This window comes from Pleuronectes platessa, chromosome 7 (assembly GCF_947347685.1).
Source record: "Pleuronectes platessa chromosome 7, fPlePla1.1, whole genome shotgun sequence".
NCBI classification, from domain to species: domain Eukaryota; kingdom Metazoa; phylum Chordata; class Actinopteri; order Pleuronectiformes; family Pleuronectidae; genus Pleuronectes; species Pleuronectes platessa.
In genome coordinates, this window is record NC_070632.1 from 14,588,274 (window position 1) to 14,610,619 (window position 22,346).

Consider the following 22,346-nt stretch of genomic DNA (forward strand, 5'->3'; position numbering starts at 1 on the left):
GTTGGGTCCTTTCCAAAATCACGTTTCCAAATTGTCTTATCTCACCAAAAGTCCCAAATTAAAGCTTTGAAATGATATGAAACTACTGAAAGCATCAAATACTTATATTGACACAAAATAAATCAAACCACAACAAGAATGACACTCAGTGGAGCATATACTTCCACCAAGGCGCGGGGCCGATGCTAATACCAATTTATGAAACTAAAGAGTACCAATACAGATCTATCAGCCAATATAGAGTAGCAGCTGAGTAGTTGTTGTCAACACACATGATAAAGAAATGTAATTGAGGCTTCACATTCTACGGCTTCTACATAAACTTGAAAGAAAACACATGAACAATTAGACTGACACTCCGCCGAGGTCCTCTTATGAAACAGCCTTTACTCTAGGTCCAGATTTTAACTTGAATCTGCACCATATTAAACAAACTCATAAATATCAGGCCGCTAAACATGCCTGTCTTTTTTTCATCAGGACCCGTGACTTTTTTCCTAAGACAATCAGAAGATCAATGAAAATGTTGAAGACTCTCGTCACGTTAATGGTCATGGTTAATGGGTCATTTTCATTTCATTCTATGATGTATTGAAAATAGTAATATGCGTCAAATACAATCCAGACAGGCGCCTTCAAACTGTTTTATATCACAACCAGACAGAATAAAAGCTCTGCATTGATGTAAAGCAAAACCTTGGAACAAAATAAACCAGAACAGAATGGCACTCAGAAGAGCTCATACAGGCCGATGCTGATATTAGAAAGTAAAGAATACCGATACAGATATATAAGACAATAACGATTTAAAACAATTGCTAGAAGAACTACTGGCAATGAGAGTTAACATGTTATCAAACACTCATGGCAAAGAAATCGGATTGAGGCTTGATATTCTACATTCTGACCTTACACTTTGAAGAAAACACATGCTCACACAGTTGAGCTCGTACCTCCACCAAGGCCCAACAGTCATGAAACTACATTTAAATTCACTAGACCCAGATCTTTTTGGGAAGTTTCACACACTCATAAATGACAGTCCAATAAAAATGTCAGGTTTTTTTCACCAAAATCCATGAATTGTTCTCTGAGAAATCTGTGAAAACACCCAGTGTAAACGAAAATGAGATTCCTGAGGTCTTCCTTGCATGGGAATAACCCCGCCCATCCACACAATGTAATATATTGGTAGAGGACTTTTTGCACAATCCAGCTGACTAGCAAGCAGAGATAAAAACCCTTCCTCTTCGTGGAGGCAGTGTGTGCAGATTAATTTACAGGAAATGTGTGTTGATGGTAAACAGCAGCAATTTCTTCTTTCGAGGTGAATCTCTGACACCAGTATGCCACTGACTTCCCCTCCTTGTCACATTAGCAAATGACCAATCATAAATGAGGAAACAATAAAGAAAAGCACACACACATGTCACAGAGGAACATTGAGGCGAGTGAGTTTGTCTGGTCTGCATAAAAGACCGGCTGCCGCAGATCATCATCAACAAGAAGTTCCTCCTGATTCTATGAATGTTACTGCGTCATCTTCTCCTCCGGGCCCCTGGCCAGCAAGACCGTGATCCGGCAGTGGGCTCAACTGCTTCCAATGGCCAAATTATTTGCATAGCCTGCTGAGATTCCACAGGGCTGATCATACTTCTTCACATCCTCTCATAAGCTCTTAATTACACCTCAGTCAAAGGAGAGACAGTGGTGTTAACATAACCGGAGAAAACTGTTACAGTTTTTCAAATACGTGTTTAACATGTTAATTAAACCTTCTTCTTCTTCGGGGATTGTGTGTACATTTGTAAAGGAGTTGCTTCGTGTCACGATTATGATCGAGTGTAATATTTCGCCAAATTTAACACCAACAGCTTGTTCATTTTTTTTTTTTTTTTAAAGATGGCGGCTGACTCTCAACAGAACCAGCAATTTACCTCAGAACCTTCCTCTGAGCAGCTCTGTGGTCTCTGCCAACTGAAAGGCAGCCAGCCACCACAGGCAATGTCTTCTTCAATTCATCCTCAGGCGAGAGACAAGTGACACCATTGTGGGGAGGAAATAGTCAAGATACAGAGCTATGCGATATGAGGGTTCTGTCATTACTAGACGGCCATTTATTTCACAGTGTTAGTGTTACAGCGAGTCTGTCGGAAACATATGTCCCAGAAACCTAGAGTTAAAATCACAAGTCAATTTTTCGTCAGGTTTCCAGTGTTAGGTTTTCAAACGCAGTGCTGGAAAATAACATGTCCCCAGTGACAAAGTCCTGTTAGAAAAAAAAACAGCTGATGCCATTGATTAGCAGCGAGGACACACTTGAACGTCCCTGATAACCTCATGCACCCGAGTTAACCCCACTGGTTATATCTCAAATATATTTTCAGGAATCAACCGTCGCAGATGAAGAACGTGACCAAACTCTGCTTTGTGCATGATGTTCTCAGTGATCACCCTGTGCTCCGCTTTTCATCTCTTATTTATCCACCACTTAACAAAAGGGGTTGCTTGAAACACGTTTATTAAGAATAAGAAAAAAAAACGCACACTGCAGTGATACAGGATTAGACCTGCTTCCCTGCAGCAGCTGATGCTCTCCTGTGAGAATGAATGCACACTTTCAGCACCGTGCACAAAAGCCCACACTAGAAAGTTCCCAGTGTTCGGAGAGAGCAAGGCGATGTGGCTTTCAGAGGGCCATCTGGCTGTATTATTTTACATATTCTTTCACCACAAAAAAAAAGACGCGGCGTTCTTGTATTTCACGTGGTGCTTCGGCAGCCTATTCTAGCTTGAGCACGTCAAGAGGGTGTAGTTCCTCTTTCACAGGGTTATTTCCCAGAGCTGTGTAGAAACTGCGAGTGTTTATCAATTCCCGCAGGGTGTCAGGCACAAGAAGGCCCCGAAGAGAGCGGCTGCAGCTCCAAAGGTAACATGCAACAGTCTCTCTCTCTCTCTCTCTCTCTCTGTAGCTATACTGCGATCTGATGATTCCAGAGACCAGTTTTAAATTCCCCAAATTCCCAGTACTGATTCACCAGCGTCTAAACAGCACACTGTCTGGCACTGACATGGAGTTCTCGCAATCTGATTGGCCTTCTCGCTACTGTTTGTAATGGGAGAGATGTGTTTTCCAGCACAGGACAGTCTGACCACTATAAGCAATCTGGTCGAGTTTGGCGTGTCAAGGCTCTGAAGGCAAGGAGGAAAAAGGACAAAAAAGAACAATAAAAATAACATGAAACACAACACTTGGATTGAAAGCTTTTCCTGCAGCAGGTGTTGATGTTCAGCAGAGGCCAAAGATCTCTGGCTTATCTGAGAGTCATTTCATTGTTACATCAGCATGCTAACATGCTGACAACGCTAACATGCTGATGTTTGGAGGTTAGTATTTGTATTTATTTACATTAACTTTAAATAAATAAAGACGATAGGACGATAAAGTAGCCCGCAGACGGCCATCTTGGCCATCAGGTTATTATGTTTTTCCATCAAAGCAGAACCTTTCTTGTTATCATTTATTAACTAAAAAGTTTCCACTGGATTTCCTTTAATTCGGAGCTTCAGTTGCTTGGGCAATCCGACTTCCCTTAAACTGAAAAACAGCCAGCTCTTATCAGAACTGAATAAAGCACAGCACTTAAGGATGTTGTGGTGCGGAGCCAGTCTTTCTGGAAATGTCATGTGCCTTATCTGTTACCGACTCGACAAGTAAAAATCAGATACCACAACTCTCTGATAAAAAAAAAAAAACAGCGTATGACGTAATTTGAGCTGTAAGAACAGACACAGAACATGAGGGGCTGTAGCGTCAGTCCCACAATGCTGCCACTTCTTTGTGTTGCTCTACAAAACCCAGTCATCCTTAGTGACACTCGAGCAGTCGGGCCTCATGACTAATACTGACAAACAGGTGGCTATTTTACCAGTATAGAAGAAAAGAGGATTAGTCACGCACAAGACGTTAAATAGGTGTTGAGGGTAAACATGATCATATAAGTCAACAGTGTGAGTCTGACACACTCCCTCTGTAGGTCACTGTAACAACAAACCACATGACCTGCAGTTCCAAGGTTTCGATCGACTGAAGAGGGGAAAACAACTGCAGATTACATGTAGCATATATATGAACGCAGTGATCACGTGAGGCCAAATGAGTCAGTCAGGTGCAACAAGTCCAAACTGTGTAATTGTGACAAAGTGCGGCCTGGCTGCTGCCGAGCAGGATATACTGGTTACTTTATTAGGTGCTTATCAAGGTCTACTGTCCTAACATTTCCATTAGACACGCATAGAGCAACCAGGAGACTGAACAAATACTTCTGAGAATTCAGGACCAAAGTGAAAGCCAAATAGTGAGCTGGCACCAAACAAGCCCACACGTCTGTTCTTCCTCTCCATGCTGGGCAGAAAACATTCTCGTGTTTTATTAAGAAAGAATTATTACAAAAGTGCTGTTCGTCACTCAACTCATTCTAAAGTTCTAAAATAAAAAACATTCTTGACCTTCTTTCCATGATCTTAATGAAATATATATATTTATGATATATAGGCCTATACATGGCTACAGGTAGCAACCAGTTGGTTTATTTTAGCATAAAGATGTGAGGGGAAACAGCCTGTCTCAGTCAACTAACAGGATCCATATATCCAAGACGTGGTCTGGCACATAACTCTCTGTGAATCCACAAATTGTCATGTTTACATGCTTTAAACACACAAAATAATGTTATAATGAGGTTAAGAGGCTGCCGTGACCTTCAGACAGAGACAGGCTAGCTGTTTCCCCCTGCTTCAAGTCTTTATGCTAAGCTAATAGTCCTCATGCAGGCCCTAAGCAGATTTAGCAGGTCACTTTCTGATTGGGTCTTTTCTGTCATGAAGTAGCCCTCGCTGATTTCGTCAGGCTCATTTCACATGACCCCGTTTCGGAATAAAATAACCCGCATTAGCCTCTGCTACCAGTGTAGAACGCAACATGGATAATCAATTACAAGTTGCTGACCCTGTTGTCTTTGCTAACAGCTGTTGTGCTATTAAATTCTGAATTTTACAATGATACAACTGCTCACATGCATAGGAGACAAGCTGTTATTTGAGCAATCTGCAACAATTCCTGTTTACACCGACACATGATTATCTTCCTGTTTACACCGGCACATGCATGCCTGGTGTACGTGAGTGGTCACATTAGATTAGATTAGATAAGATTCAATTTAATAAGCAGCCAAAACGCCTGTGTGGACAGAGGTGGTCTTAGTTTGAAAACTGGTTTACAAATGAAAACGAAAATGTATCGATGTAGCCTAACTCTTGTGAGTGAGTAACAAGGTAAAACTCTTTTCAAATTCATCGAACTTTTCTTGGAGGTAGTTGAATCTTTCCTTCAGCAGCTTTATTGTGTTATAAAGTGTTCACATTAACGAGGTCGGACAATCGTGTGTGCAGTTTATAGATGTCACGTTAAAGCCTTGTGCAAACAACTTGCACGCCTTTAAAAGCTGCTTGTGCACATAGGGAAATTGTTTTATGGGTGGAGGTAGAAATTACCTGCACAGGCAGTTAACATGCAGATTAACACACAAAAGCAGTGCAGGGCCGTCTCGATGCTGTCCCGCAGGTGTGTCACTCCTCAACAACAACTAGTAAGTTGAGACCGGAAGACAGATGAGGAAGCGTAGCACAAAAGAGAACTCAAAGGTGCTCTGTGAGGCACCTTGCAGGAAGAGGGTGCACACTGGGAAGGGGGGTGGCTGCATCAGTTCACAGAAGGGTGGGAGGTGTTTGTTGTTGGAGAAGGAGTTCAGCTTGGTCGTCATCCTCCCTCTGCATGTGCCTCTAGGCCGTCCACGTTCAGCCGCACAACAGAGGCAGCCTTTTTCACCAGTATGTTAATCCTTCATGCCTCCCCCGCCTTGGTGCTGCCTCCCCAGCACAGCACCACAAAGGACAGAGTGCGGCCCACACTCATCGGTAGAACATTTTGAATCGTCCGTTGTCAAATATGAGAGAGGAAGAGCCTCCTCAAGACAATCCACTCTATCCTATGACGTGAAAGCGATGACTGCCATGTATGTGCCGTTGAGTTCAACCTCCACGTCATTGCTTGACCCCAGGCTAACGCTGAGCCATGAGTATGTACTGCCATCTTTGTCCCTTTACATCACAGCATGGTGGCTTTGTCTGCTGCACACAATACAGCTCAAAAGAGCAAAGTGAAGCGGACACAGTTTTGTTTTTGCTCCCATTTGCTGGTCAGTAGTGGCCCTATTCAGAATGCATTGATCAGTGCAGTGGCGGTGGGGGGAGGGATGAGCCTCGCAGGCACTGGTGAGGGGAAGTAGCTCAGAAACACACCATTCAGCTCGGTGGTGAGTCCGCAGGCGCTGCATTAACCAGTGTGCTGATGCTGTGGGGATGAGGGTATCTCTTCTAGCGCCCATTCAACAGAGGCACTTACATGGCTTGTCATCCACGAGGAATGAACATGTTCTGTGACAGCACTGAACACTGCAACTGAAGACATATATAACTTGATGTTAGACATTACGGCTCCAACTGGTGATCGTTTTTATCAATGATTTAACTGCTGGTGACTTTCTTTTTAGTATAATGACACTCTGTGAAAACACACCTCCACCAATGCCCAACCGCCGCCTTGAATCTCACCCACTCATAAAACTCAGTTGCTAACTGGTTTTTTTCCATCACGATCCAAGAATATTCCTGAGAACCAGAAAATAATTTTTATGATGTGACCTTATTCCCCCTTTGCCCACGTGTTTGGTGCAAATTCCATGTCTTCCACATTCTTTTACGCACGGTTATGGGTCCGTTTGGAGCGAGCAGGGCGCACGAGCCACCGCCCTCAACTCTGTGTGGCAAAGCTAGAGTTCAAAAAGGGAGAAATCAGTGAGGCTTCATTTCAAAACATACACTTTCCACAGAGGTGCTCTTGCATCACATGGTTGTTTTCACCGCTTCGACCCGAGTGCGCTCTTAAAGTCACCGGGTTCACAAGTGGGCGAGGCTCCACGCAGACTGTGGTGCACACGCTGCCTGCTGCTCGGTGCCTGAACCAGGCGGACCGCGTGGATGCGCTCCGGTGCGCGCTGGAGGCCTCGAGATGAGAAGGGGGAGTGGCTGCGGCAGCGTCTCGCCTTCTCCAAGTTCCCAGCTCCCGCTCCTCGCCGTAACAACACCATCTACAGGGGACGCACGTTGTTTATCCTCAAGTGACCCCAATGCCGGGGCGAGAACATCCCGTTCCTGCGATATTAATAGCTCTCCTTGCGTCACCAAACTGTGGCGGACCATTTTGCTAGACACGCAACGGAGCCACAAACTGTGCCAGCAACACATTCTGCTGCAAAGCAAACATGCTTATAAAACAGGTAGTCATCATTCTCCAGCAGCTGTCTGCGTCCGGCACACAGCCAGTGTGATTATACCACTTGTTAAGTGTCACACACACGTTGTTATTAAGGAGGTGAGAGGGGACAATACGTTTAGCCAGTGCGCGTCCAGGGAGTTTCTAGTGTCACTTTGTGTCCGTGTATAAACACACAATGAGTCACTCTTTCAGAAACACAACTCTGCATAGTGATTTTCCAGCCCGAGAGTCCAACACAGTTTTGTGACAGGAGGAGGGAGAGCCAGTGTTGTTGATGAGCTGAAAGCCACAGCCCCACAATGCACAATAAGCCATATGTTAACTTAGTCCCTTCCCCCATGTCCTGGCCTGCATAGCTGCATAGGAGGGGGTGGGTTAGTTGTGGTGGTGGTAGAGGGGGGGCCTGTTGCTATGTTCTCTGGATGTCTCCTGTCTGGAGGATCTCTGGAGGCGGGCTGAAATTTTGAGGGCTGACATGGCAATGTGTGTATGTAGGTCAGCAACAGTGAAATAACTCAGGCAGCCCCAATGCACACAGGGAACGTGCATGTGTGCAGCGACACAGTGCAAATCTTTACATAATGGCTGTAAAAAGGACAGACTGGGCCTGTGCCTCCACCAGTCTTGTCATGAGGGTGGTTCTTGTGTCGAGCATGATGTCTTTTAATTTCATCCCTTTGATACTGCGACTGCACAGCGGCCCCACACCTGCATCAACAAGCACATGAGTCGAGGCATTCACCGCTGGAAAGATGCATGTTTCCAGACGCCAAATGAAACATCCTGTAAAATGACTCGAATGATGCAGATGTGTGAAGTGGGAAATTTAGCAGAAGAATCCACTTTTGCGGAGCTTTATCGGTTTCTTCGGCTTCCATTAAAACGTCTAAACTTTGCATGAGTTTAAGAAGCCTCCGGACTTTTTGATGAATGATGGCGTAGAATGTGAATTTGCAGGTTCGGGAGCAAATAAAAACACAATCTGCTGATGAAGATAAAGTTGAATTTAAATCACCCTTGAGTCATATTTGTTTGATCATCTGCTGTTGTTGTTGAGAATCAATGTGAGCGTATACATGTGAAGAAGCGATTCTGTCCTGATCAGGCAGTTTCGTGTAGAATCATGAAAGCAACTAAAACATGTACCTTACATGCTTTGCTGCAGGGGAGGTTCTGTGTCACAGCAGCTGTGTCTCAGTCAAACCCCACTTCCTGTGTGGGTGTGAGAAAAACAGTTTGACTTTAAGGGCAATGATTTGATTTACAGACTTTTAGAGACACGTACCTGCGAATGCGGCTCAAGATGAGAGCAGGCTGGTGCACACATTAAGACTTCAGCATAACTTCTAGACCCCCAAATCCCTCGAGCTTTGAAGAACATCTGGATTCACAGCAGGTGCATGAATAATGTGTGAGTGTGGCGCGGTTGATAAGGTTAATGAACACGAGGACAGGACTTGGTGTGATTCAATCGGCGGCGGCAGCCTTTGATTAATTGCATTTGAGTTTTATTTCAGACCCATCATTCACATTTTACAGCTGTCACATGGCTGGAGAGGTTTCTCATGACAGTAAAGCTGCTCTCAGACATTTACTGAACTCCACACATCTTCCTCAAATTTTCTGGAGGGGCTGTTTGCATGGACGGGGATTAAAACAGATAATAAGCCAAAACGCTAATGTGGACAAAGAACTTTTTTTTAAACGTCCCCCAAGGAACGTAGATGAACCTAGCCATAGTCTCGGTCAGCTGAGGTCTTTAAAGATTTGTCTGCAGCCCCAACCGATTACCCTACTGCTGTTTGCATAGTCTCCCAGCACCATCTGTGTTTCAGATCATCCACAGGCAGTTCTAATTACAGTCACAGGCAAGAGCCCATAGATAATGACAATGGTGCCATGATCAGCAGGATTAGACACATGCTCGACTTGCTCTGACTTGGGCCTTTATGGTCGCCCAGTAAGACACTGTGCCCAATCAATGAGGAGATGAGAACCTCACTGGCTCTTTGTTTAAAGCTCAGATATACAAACAATGCTGTTTCCTTTAACGAACGGGTGTTTCTCTTCCACGTCACAGCTGCAGACCTGCACTATTGGTCAAAGGTTTGAGAACACCCCCCAGTTTTCTATCTCTCATTTAAGCAGTTAAGTCCAGTGAATAGTATTTACATACGTCGGTCTTAATGTTTGAGTCACTTGAGGCCGGAGCAGTCCAAGCTCATGGCTTACCATCCCACATAATACTGTGTTTTTCTGAATGCCCAAGTCATAGACGCATCTCTGTGAATTACACAGAGCTGGTGTGGCATTGACAACAGCCTGTGGCTCCGATGAAGCTCTAAAAAAATATTGACCGTTTTTGACTCGTAATTCCCAGTAATCTGGCTCACAGCAGTACTCGGGCTGTAGAGGTAATCAAACAAGCACAGCAATGACTATTGATTTTTGCTTGTTTACATCCATTTCTGACTTTCATTTGCATCTATTACACTGGGTTTGGTGACTGTGGACGTCTGACGCAGGCGGTGACTGTGTCGCGTGGCTTCGGTTCCTCGTGCGAAAAGTGCTGATCGGCAGTTTTTGTGCTTTCTGTCAGTCTAGCTGTCTGTTCCCGTCTCACATCTCCAGAGTGTTGATGCAGTTTAAATATTTCTTCCCGTCAGTCCATCACATGTCGGCCCCTTAAAAGGTCAGGGAAGTAGTAGGCTTCTGAGGGTGAATCCCACATCTGGTTGTTTGGATCTTGGACTACAAGTTGATTCTGGAAGTTTACGCAGCTGAGCACAGGACTCGACATCCCCCCCCCTCCTCCAGTGAGAAGGAGCTGCTGGGGAAAGGCTTATGTGCTTTCCCCTGACAGCACAGACGCTGCAAACACAAACACAGAGGTTTATGAAGCCCCTTCTCTGATCATGGGAAGGAGCCACTGTTCTGGTCGTTTTGATATATCGTGAAATGGAGTCATGGGTTGGAGAAACTTCCTGTGGGTCAAGAGAGAGGCATTTTGTCAGCTCCACTGCAGCACATGGATTTCCCTCTTAACCTTTGTGTGGGCCCCAGGTCAATGCCTTATGCCAGCATGCAACCACTGAGCAGGCAGAATAGAGATACATAAACAGGCTAGATGATTAACCGCTCCAAGAAGGAGATTCATGGAATGCATGTCTCCCAGGGGACAGGTTTCCAGGAACAGTTTGCTCAGTGAGCCACTCCGCAGGCAGAGGCAGGCAGAGCTGGGTGTGCACGAGCCTGCCGGGGGTGTTTCACCAGACGAGCTGTTAGCCTTGTGCACACAGACCTACATTCTGCCACGCCTGCTTCCTATCCACTTCCCTAAAACCCATTTTGTGCTGACGGTGGAGTACAGAGCGACCACTTCTCTCGACATATGTCTTATCATCCGTGTTATCCTCATAAGCTGCAACCTTCAGGAAGAACCTAGGGCTCAACACGTCCGCGATTTTACCCCTCACGCAATTCTGCCCCCTCTCCAGCCCCAGACATTGTAAACATCCTTTTTCTGACATGAGTGGACACACCCCTCAGCTCTGAGACGTGGCCCATAGGCGGCTTCTTCCTCCTACACCTTCTAAGAAAATCTCCTTATCATTTACACACATGTATACTCTATTTTTGTACAAGCAATCTTTTAAGTTTAAGTTTTGTGCCACAAATAGTACCGTACATCATTTCATAAATCTATAGACAAGAATTATCTGCAGTTTCATGGCTTTAAAAACAACTAGTTGCATTATGTGCTTTTGTTTTTTATTAATTTAAAGGAAATGTAAGTGACATTTATGGAAAATCAAATGTAAAACGTAGAGTTAAATCAGCAAACTGACAAATAACAATGTCAGTTACACAACAATAATTATCTTTGGTTAGCTATCATAAGACACAATAAGCCACTGGACGTGACATTAGATTTTACATTAACTCCGTATTGAACTTAGAACTGAGAGGCAATGAGGGACGACACCATAACGCAGTACAGGAGGAAACATTGAAGTACTAAGTCTGTTCAAAAGGACAAAGTGCACCAGATCAGGTAAAGAAGTGAAGTGAAAGTGCACAGTAAGTGCTACTGGGGCATGTTTGGGTGTCAGAGGTGTCAGGAGAGGAGGTTCTCTCAGAAGACACGAGTCTGTAGAGGTTCATGAAGACAGAGAGGGACGTCCCTGCACGGATCACATATAGGCAGCTTGTTCCACCATCAGGGAACCACAACAAGAACAGTCTGGACTGATTGCCTGGTCTGCAGGGATGGCAATGCCAGACGCGGTCCTGGGAGGAACACAGTGCAGAGGGTTGAAATAGATGGGTGCAAACCCAGAAGTTGCTTTGTAGGCAAACATGAGTGACTTGAACTGTAGTCAGGCGACTGAGTACCAGAAGTAAAGCTGCAGCAGGCTAATTCCTGAGTTTGCTGAAGTGCATCGTATTACCTCTGCCCAGGGGGGATGTTTTCCTTTTGTTTGTTTGTTAGCAGGATTACGCAAAAACTACAAAAGCGATTTCCATTAAATTTTGTGGAGGAGGGGCTTGACCTAAGGAAGAACCTATTCAATTTCAGTGTGGATGCAGGATTATTTTTTCAACTTTCTTTGACATTGACAGATAGGGAGTTCTTCTTTAGCACTAACATCCACAGACATCAACTGCTGGTTTGCATCTTAACTAGACCTTCAAACGTACAAGGGAGACTCTCCACCTTGTCATATGTCCTAAAATAACACAGAGAGATCGAGCTTTAATCAGCATTTTTGTTGATTTCTCAAATCAGAATAATTTATGGATTTTTGTTTTGAAAAATCAGGCACGTGTAGTGGACTGATATGAGTGTGTGCAATTTGGTGAAGTAATAAAAATCAGGACCTATGGTGAATTTGAATGTGGTTTCATAAGGGGACTGTTGGGCCTCAGTGGGGATATGAACGCTTATAAATTCAGCTTTCAAGAGTACAATTCTGACATTTCTTTCAAAATAATAAAAGTGAATTAGTCTGGCTCGAAATGACAGTTAAACAATATTCAGGGGCCGTGTTGCACACCTCTTAAATGCACCTTCCGTTGGCTTTGAGACGTACAAATCAAGCTTTTACTCGTGTCGTGTCAAATAAGGGGTTATTATGTGGGGAGCTCAGGATGCTAGACATGGACACGAAGGGTGCAGAAGAGAACATGTCCTGACGCGACCCGCTCATAACAAAACACCGAAGAACATTTCCTGCCCTTCAGTTCAGGTTCATGTTCAGTGTTTGGTCTGTAAAGAGAGATGAAATGTCAACACTCACTCATTTACACATCCTTGTGGTGTGTATTATCTCCCCCGACACATGTAAAGCAGCGTTTTTGTTATCTATCAGTCCAACTGCGTGCATGTTGTTATCAGCCGGGTGTGTTTGTCCTCCCCCGCCGTACTGAGGGACTGAACACACCTGAAGCACCAAGGTCTCAGGTGAGGGTGTAGTCCGTCTCCCTAGCAACCAGCAGAAACACTGGGTGTTCACAAAGTCGGAAAAAAAAACGCACACTACTTATTATTGTTTTATTAGCTTAGGTCACTGCAGATCACCTTGATAACGAAAAAAGGCACGTGCGAGAACAAGCTGACGTAATTCCCTTTGTTTGGTGTTTTTCCCCGTCAGGTGTCTGCAGTGCTCTGGCTCTGTAAGTTGAAATGAATTGAAATGCCTGTCAGCACCTCACAGGAACAAAGAAGCTCTTCCACAGCTTCAGCGAGCCGCACGCAGTGAGATGTCCTCCCTTTTCCCATGAACACTGTCTCCTTCCAGAGAATCACACGTGGAGGTCGGCTTCGGGCCTAATCCTGCCTTCCAGTTTTTGGCTTCATCCCATCTGGCTTAATAGAAGAAATTAGTCACACCAGCTATTTACAAGTTATCAAGTGAAGCAACTCCAAGGTAGATCGGGCTTGATGCCAAACGAAGTATTAACTACAGGGAAGCACCTCCTCTGTTTGCACATCTCTGCTGGTGTCTCTGCTGATGGATCCTATATAGACACAACCTGATAGATTTAAAACCACAGTGACTGTCGTGATGGCAGGTCAATCACTCTGTGTGTGACCCCCCCCCCCCACACTCACTGTGATGCGCAAATCCCCAGGTCATACAGTAGTTCAGAGCGTCATCTTGTGGTCAAAGTTGGGAATGACATGCTCTGTGTCGTCCGCATAGTAGTCTGTACATTGTGTACTGCACAGAGATACAGTCATATTAATACTTGATGAGATTATATCTTAAATCCACAAAGCTGTCAGGTAATTATTATTGTTGACAAATGAATGTACTGATTATATACATAATCGTACTTAAACGTTATAAGGCGTTATTTATTTTCTAACATGAATTTGGGCAATGTATTTTCTTAGGATAGAAAATCAATGAACCTCCTCTGCCAACAACAACCTCCTCAGTGATGCATTCATGTCAGCTTGGATTAACTTCATGTCACCTGCCACCAGTGAAGAGATCATAGTATATCAACATCCTGTTTTTGTGGGCTCCAATCTCTTCTGTACTCTGCATCGTTCACTGCAGTTTGTTGAAAATCCATAGTTTGTTTATTAATGCGAACTAAGTGTCAAATGGGGTTAGGGTTAGGGTTAGGGTTTTTCTCAGGCTTCAGTGTCAAGTATACATGTAGATTCATCCATCTGTTTCTGATCTAAGGGGAGGGCAGTGCCTACCAGTGGTCAAGGAAGCTCTCAAACATTTTACTTAGGTAAAAGTACAAATAAATAGCCGAAATATACTCAAGTACAGGCAAAAGTACCACATTGACTTTTCTACTTGAGTAGAAGTGATACTTTTCTTTTAGATACACTTTCAGTATAGTAAGAAAGTACTTACTGAATGTATCCCGTTCCATAATGTAACTGTCTACTACATCATTATGTTTGAGTCTCAGCCTCTTCTGAATCCATTCTAGTTGTTTCTTCTATACAAGTGATGCTGCTGCTACAGGAGGCGGAGTCAGATCTGACCAGTTCACCTTATTGATCACTCTATAACAATATACAAAAAAGAAGAAAGTATAAATGCTTGCTAATATATTTAGTGAAATACAGATACATGAAAAATGTACTAAAGTACAGTAATGGGTAAATGTTCTTTGTTGCACTTTGACTTCCCCTTTGTATTTTTGGTCGACACCACACTTCAAACTCAGCAGCTCTTGTTGCTTCTGCTAAGCTCAGTGCTGCACCTTCTCCTGCAGCTAAATAATCTCCTGCAGTGACACCCACACACACACACACACACACACACACACACACACACACACACATAAAGCCACCAGCAGATGATAAAGCTCATTTGTGTCTGCTTACAAGGAGAAATTACGCATTATCCATCCTTCATCCAGGCAGACAACAATGAGACACATGGCTGCAATGGACAAGAGAACAAAAAGATGAATGGTGGTTGTTGTTGATCATTTGTGATTTTGACCTCAAGAAAACATCATCTGACTTTCTTCACTCGCCACAACAGGTACAGTTGCTAAATTAAGCTTATGTGAGCTTCATTATAGTTCTGGATTATTATCTGATCGGAGGTGCTGACCTAGACAGAGAACGCCCTGCTTCAAGCAGAAGTGATTTTTTTTCTTTTCTCTTAATGTTTTCTCAACAGTTTTGACTGTTGCCATGGAAATTTTCCTTATTAGCCTCCTGCTACAGCTCAATTAAGTAACCAGCAGAGGGAGTCACTGGATTTCTAATTTGTCTGATCTGACTCTTCATCCATCTGTGGCTCAGGAGGTCAGAGGTTTAAGAGGAATTTTCTGATAATCTATAACAATATATAAATATTTTAAAATTTTAAATAATCATGTATACAAAATAAATGTATATATTTATATATATATGAAGAAAAGAAGAAATGTAGACACGAATAAATGTATATATATGTATATATATGTTTATAATGTTTAAATATGAACATATATATATATACATACATTTATACATGTCTACATTTTCTTCATGTATGCAGTATCATGTGATAGATCTGTTACATTGATATATTGTTTGTGTTCTTAAATGTTGAGGTGGAGGTTACTTTCACATCATAGTCTCTTTTTAGATAGATAAAGATTAAGTTTAAGTAAATCATAATAATCATAATATTAATAATAATAATACAGATAATGACACAGCAACAAGGTGATGTACAAGTACAAATTTAAGGTAAACAAAAGGAACTGGATAAAAAGAAACAATATGTTAATGTTTTAAATCAATTTGAATATCACACAGCAATAGTCCACAAATATAGAAATAATAAAAATGTTAGAGATGAGAAAAGGGTAGAGCAGAAATAATTGCTCTAATTTGTAAGCGTTGGCTAAATGAAATTTCATATTAGGCCGTATTAGTTTTGTTTTCAATTAATTTCGTTGCTATTGTGTAACAGGTAAAACTCTTAATGTCAAGCTGCTTTGAATCTGTGCTGTGATACGACTTTCTCCATGTACAATTCTGCTGTTGAGTGGAAATGAGACAACTTCACTGCTGTGTTCATAACGGTAGTAATCAAACTGAGTGATGAGTCTGATGGTGTCCCTCTAGACTCAACTGTTGTTCAGGGTGTGTGTGTTGATTCTGGTCTTTTGTCTCTGCATCACATTTTGTATGTGTGTGTGTGTGTGTTTGCACCTTTCTGTTGGGACCCTCCTGTCGTCCCCCTGTCAGACACACTGAGCCTCATCTGCTGGGACAACCTCTGGCGCTGCGCCGGCTAACTTTAGCCTCGAAGCTCTCATGGTCTCTCTCTCTAAGCCTTTTTTGGGGTTGTGATGTGCCAAAGTAGATTTACCTTCAATAACCATTTATTAAATCTCTATCCATTAGACTCTGAGGCTTCGTAAGAGCTGGCTGCATTAAGCCTGATTATGGGATGCCCGGCAGAGGAAAAGGGTCTATGTGTCAAGTGTGTCATCGAGTGATTTATATCCCTGGCAGGGATCTCTGTCTTGTCAGTCGGGCGTAAGCTGCGGAGAGGAGAGCGAGGCACCGAAGCCCTCAATGATGCGTTGATACTTGCTATTTTCTCTAATGTGCGATCACAGAAGTCGTTGCCATGCCTTGGTTCTGTAGTGGACATCCAGGGGTTTCTGTCGGTTTCTCCTGCTGAGGCTGCTGCTGAACCTTGACCTGTCGCCGCTCTCCAAGGATCCCTGTCGAAGTCAGTTTGACTCAAGCTGCCCGTCGTCAACATGGACGCCAAGGGCCCCAGCAGCACCTTCAAAAGGTCCTCGCTCAAACGCACCACATCTGGCTCGCAGAAGGTAAGATGAGGTCACACTCAGCAGGTGATTCAGTGTCCCCTGTCTGAGTTAGCTCCAAACTGGAGTGTAATTATTTGTCTTTAAGAGTTTGGTTTAGGTTACCCTTTAAGTTTTTGCTTTTCTTATATAAAGAGAGTATAGGTTTAATATCACTGACAAACAACTGGCTTTTATCTTGGCTGCTTTTTGTGAACTTTTGGCTGTTTTTTGTGAAACCACATGATTATTCTGAGAATGACTTGTGGTGCACAGCTTGTGTCACATGGAGCCGCTACTATAGCCAGAGTCCATATTAGAGCCTAACCAATCATTTGAGAGCTTCTGCCCACAGCGTAATGACAAGCATCCTTTAGGACTGTGGGTCGTATATTATTGAGCACATGGTCTGCACTCCCAGCCCCTGCAAACTTAGTGCTAAGTGGTGTTGGAAGCCGAGTGAGCAGCTCACTCCAGTACGCCACTTTAATCCTTCATAATGGCCCAGTATGGAAGACCATGGCTTCGGCAGATTAAGGACTTTTATATCTTTCTAAACTCTGCTTTCATGTGATTAACACACTCCTATTAACATGTCCTTGAAAGCAAGAAAGATGGGATTTTTTATATTCATGCTCGCCTCGAGCTCGAATCCAATGAGCAGTGTGAGCGGGGATTACACACACATACACAACACATACACACGCTGACACACACCACAGATTCACAGATTCACTCACTTGGTGTCTGTTTTGTGGAAGCATATTACTACAGGACTGCATATATAAATACATTTCTTACAAAATGTAAAAAGATGGAAGATAAATTGAAATATGAAACACATAATGCGTTTCAAATTCAACTTTTGTTGATTACATTCACATCTAAAACCATCAACCAAAATGTTCCTCTACTTAAACGTTTTGTTCATTACTGAGGCAGATTCTTCACTATGTGGCTGAATCAACTCCTGATGTGCATGTCAGCTGCACATCTGACACTGCCGTCCCTAAAATAATTCAGTGGGATGGGTATCTATATGTTAATGGAGGCATTATTGGGTGAGATTAATATTCTGTGTACAATCCACAGCCTCTTTCTATATATGAGCTCTAACTCCGTCAAGCAACCAGCAATGGCATGGCTCTCCGCTGAGTTTTTAATGAGATCGGATATGTTGCTAAATATAAACTCATTTACCAGACGGCGGACAGACAACATTGTCCTATTTTTCTGATCATGCATTGTCATGTATGACAGCCTTTAATCATGGCTTTATCTGCTTTATTTAAACTATCATCTTCATTATTTACAGTGGGTCGTGGTATGAAGGATGAGGATTTACTCTTCATTCATGGTATAGTGCATCAGAAATTGAAGGCAATATCTTTATAAATTGCTTGAACAGATTTGATTTGAGGGTGAAAGTCTCCAACAGAGAGGAAATTCAGTTAAATACGTTCACATGATATCACTTTGTCTGTTGCCATAAAGATGCTGCCGGTAAAGTTCCATCTACCCAGCTGACTACTGACCTTTTACCTATTTTACTGAGATATTATGTCTTATTCGTCAATAGTGAGGAAAGAAATTGACTGAAAGCGTCTTTGGTTTAACGGGTTTGACTGATCAGAGATAAGTTTTGTTTTCAGACGATTAGAAAACCAAATGAACCAAGTTAATAAACTCTGTTCAAGCAACAGAATCAATACAAATCGGACAGAGAACTTCAGCATTTTTCACAGTGCTTTTTTTGTTGTGTGAGATCATATGACGTGTGATGTAAGCATCAGGCTCAGGTCATGTGAGGGCCAAGGATCTTTAAAAAAGCTTTAAGATTCAGGTCAGGGTTGAGCATGAATTATACTGGGGCTGTGTGACCCGGACCATGGAGCCGGGCTGAAGCTCTGAGTTTGGTGAAAACTAAGACTTAAAGGAGTAAGAGCCTCAAATGTTGCAGACAAGTTAAATGGGTTCATGTCACTGAAGGACAAACATAGAGAAGTTATTGTACTAAATTATGAAGCAGACCAAGTGGAAAATATAAAAGCTGTGGTCTTAGCGAAGAGAAAATCTGTTGATTCTGCTTCGTAGATGGTAAAACTTTTACATCCCATGCACTAACACGTCTAAACATGGTGACATGTTAGAAACAGGTTGACTCTCTTTATATTTTTGCTGCAGAATCAAAGAGTGTTGCAGTTTTTTTAAAATATAACCCAGAATGCAAGTCAAGCATTTAATAAAACAACCACTGTCAGAAAAACACTTTTCTTCTAATATGCGACCTGCCGTCAAACCTCAGCAGATTTATAAATAACCGTTTGTTGCCCAGGTGTTATCTCTATGCCAAATCCATGCAAATCTCCATTTATTCTCTTTTTCCATCAGGGTTTTTCTTTAGGGGAACAACACAGGAAAACAGTGTCTTTAAAAAACGTCTTATGACTCCCTCAACTCTCGGGGATAATCAGTGACATGTTGGACTCATGTGATGGCTAACTGGATTTTCAAACTCAGACGCACAATGAGAGCATTTACAAACAGGGCAGGGTGAAAACAGTTAGCGTCACAGTTAATGCAAATTTGCCTATCCAGAGCTTGTAACTCGAGTTGTGTCGCCTTCTTCCAAATATCTTTCCCCTCAAGTGAAAATACGTAAAAAGGCAGCGTTTCATTCGGTTCACGTGAGATGGACCATGGGTCTGGAATATTTTTTTTCCGCCAGTGAGGGAGTCTTCATGGGTTTCTTTCCTGTCACATAGCATCAAACTCGAAGCACGTCGCCATTCAATACCAAAGCTGAGCAATTAGTTGCTTTTATCTTCGACCCTGGAGACACCACATTCCTCATAGGACCCCCAAATCCCTTCTGATCTATTTCACTTGTGCTGATGAGGCTTTTGTTGTTCGAATTCCATCGTTACAGAAATCAATATTCAGAACGACTGATTCCGCGTCATTCTCTACTTTATAAAGCCACCAACTCGAAACCATCATGTGCATCCAGGTCAAATATCAGCATACAGAAATACAGGCATCATTATACCTACTTTCCTTAAAACTGATGGGGCTGAATGGTCCATGTAATTGTAGCTGAACTGGAACAAATGTGCTGTGATTTAGCTGCTCACTAAGCCGTGGGTCAGGAGACCGGGACCATGTGATTCCAGCGCAGAGAGGCATTAATGTATGGCACACAGTGTGTGTAGGCTGTAGGTTTCTTCACTTAATACAAACATGGTATTTACAACATGTGAAACTGGTGGAATGACTTGCTCCAACACACTGAATGATATGCATATTGACAGTATTGCAATGCAGTGGCCTAATATTTAAGAGAAGGAACAATACATCAAGTACAGCTAATGAAATAGTCCTTAATTTGTTTCCTGTGTCCTCCTCAGCAACGCACCACTTCTAGTGTTCATCTCACAGAGTTGCATTTTGTTTTCCACCAGCGTTTCTTCAGAAAACGGAGCACTTTGGAATGAATGTTGTTTATTGTTCCGGGGCTTGTCTTAAGTCGTGTTAAAATGCCTGGCGTGACACAATCTGATCCCATGGTATCTGATTCTTTAAGGTTTTTGTTGCTTAGTGCTCAGAGGCAGCTCGTAACGAGGCGGCTGGCTGCTGACTGGATTTTGGTTTTAATTGCTGTGGTTAATGAGTTTAAGTAAGCTGAAATAACTGCGTCATACTGGCCAAACCCTTCTGGAAATGGGCTTTGTTTTCTCCAGCTATAATTAACAGTGGCCCATGTGCAATTTTTTCCTCCTAATTTTTCTACCAGTGCCAGGACCAAACGGGGGAAGTTGTGGTGTGTGTGTGTGTCTGTGTGTGTGTGTGCCCCGCTTCTCTCTCTTTGTCTTCTTGAGACATCAGTCACCGACCTCCCTCGTCTTTTTTCACCAACAAGACTTATTACAGTCGGGCTCAAACTGCTCCTTTCAACCATAAAAGGAGCGATTATCAAACCCTTTCACAAGAGGAAGGTTTCAAATGAGTGTCTGCACCTCGGAGCTTTTTAACTCCATCTCAGCTTCCAGCCCACCTAATGCCTTCCTCTGGTTATTTCAGCACGTACCTGAAGCCCTTAACAGTTTTAAACTGATAGGCCACCACGTAAAATTGACGTACATCAGATTAAACTGATATACAATTTGAAGTTCACCATGTACAATAAACATAATTCAGTTTGAACTCATTAAAAGATCTTAGTTGACATTCCTCTGTACAAAAGAGGCTTAATCCCCCCACTTGAGCTTTAAAATGTTAAAAGTCAAACTGTTGGCTGTAGGTTAAATGTAATGTTGGTTATTTTTATTCACCCAGCTGGTAGGGTATTTATTTTACATGTGGGCGGGAATCTCTTTTCACTATCGTTCTTTAAAGATTAAGAGAATATTGAATTGTCTCCTCTGCTGAGCTTTTCCTTTACACCACAAAAACAAGGTGGGTGGAAATGGAGATTAACTGCAATTAGCAGCGAGTGACCTTGCCCCCGACTGGAGACCAGTCAGGTCTTAACAAGGCGCCTTACAAAAGAATGCCTGCATCCAATTCTCTCAATTATGCAAATTGGGTTGAAATCAAAGTAGTTGGAGGGGGTAAAAACTTTCAAATTAATAGTTAGAGAGCCTCTGAACGACACTGCAGTCCCTGCGAGGTCGGACGCTCTGCTCCGTCTTCTCACACAAACTTATGAAGATCTTCCACACTATGAAGTGAACACAAAGAAAGGAGTTTCAACAAATTGGGAGATTAGGGGCCGGGTATCAAAGTAGATTTATTGTGCCTTGTTCAAGCGAAGGATGAAAATACCCTGTGGGCATGGAGAGGTTGGTCATGGGACTCCAAAAAGGATTACCTTGAACTGGAGTCATGAGACTTGGGCGAACAAAGACCCTGCTCACATGCTCATCATATTAACTGGCCCTCATAAAGTGAAGAAGTTTCATGTCCAGTGGGATTCAGTAAGAGCGCTTGACTGAGAGAGCAGCAGCAGGAGAAAGCTCGGGTAGAGACTCAGCAGACGCTGGACCTCTCCACTCTCCAGGCTCTCACTCCGGCAGCCTTAACGATAGGACTCCACAGCTCGGACCGAAGATTATCCGTAAGTGCATCTACAATCCACAGCAGCAACTTTTTTTACTTTTAACACTTTTGTGAAAGAATTATTTAGATGCTGGCGAGTGGCAGGAGATGTTTTGTTTGATTTATGTTACCTTGAATCTGAATTTAGATGTGGTGAATGTCGGCAGGGCAGCACAGTTTGAGTTGTGAGTGCTCAATGATGCACGACAACATTGAAATGGAAAATTGCTGAGACAAGACTGACACAAAATAGACGGAAACAACCACAGCCAGTTGGACTTTAAAAAAAAAAAAAATCAGGATGGTAGTATTTTTACAAAAACCTGACGAGCAGTATTAGTAATTTACATACACACAGCATTATTCTGTTCATAATATTCTTAGTTAAACTAAGTGTATCTTCTGATTTAGACAATCATTACTCACTAATTACATCTACAGAACCAAGTCATTTCTAGATGACTCTTTGGGATAAAGACAAATTCAAATGAATGAATCTGGTAAGAATATCAGCTATACAATACAAACAATATAATGGTTATTTCTTTATTAACAC

General features: G+C 42.7%; 1 protein-coding gene across 1 annotated transcript in view; it reads left to right on the forward strand.

Annotated features, from left to right (window-relative positions):
* The first annotated feature begins 2,851 nt into the window (after nucleotides 1-2,851).
* The window catches only part of LOC128444824 (transient receptor potential cation channel subfamily M member 1), a 32,717-nt gene continuing 13,222 nt past the window's right edge, over nucleotides 2,852-22,346 (forward strand). The window contains exons 1-2 of the mRNA XM_053427482.1: nucleotides 2,852-2,929; nucleotides 16,499-16,717. Coding sequence (XP_053283457.1) covers nucleotides 16,646-16,717 — 72 coding nt within the window. The 5' untranslated portion in view covers nucleotides 2,852-2,929; nucleotides 16,499-16,645. The remainder of the gene's footprint in view (nucleotides 2,930-16,498; nucleotides 16,718-22,346) is intronic.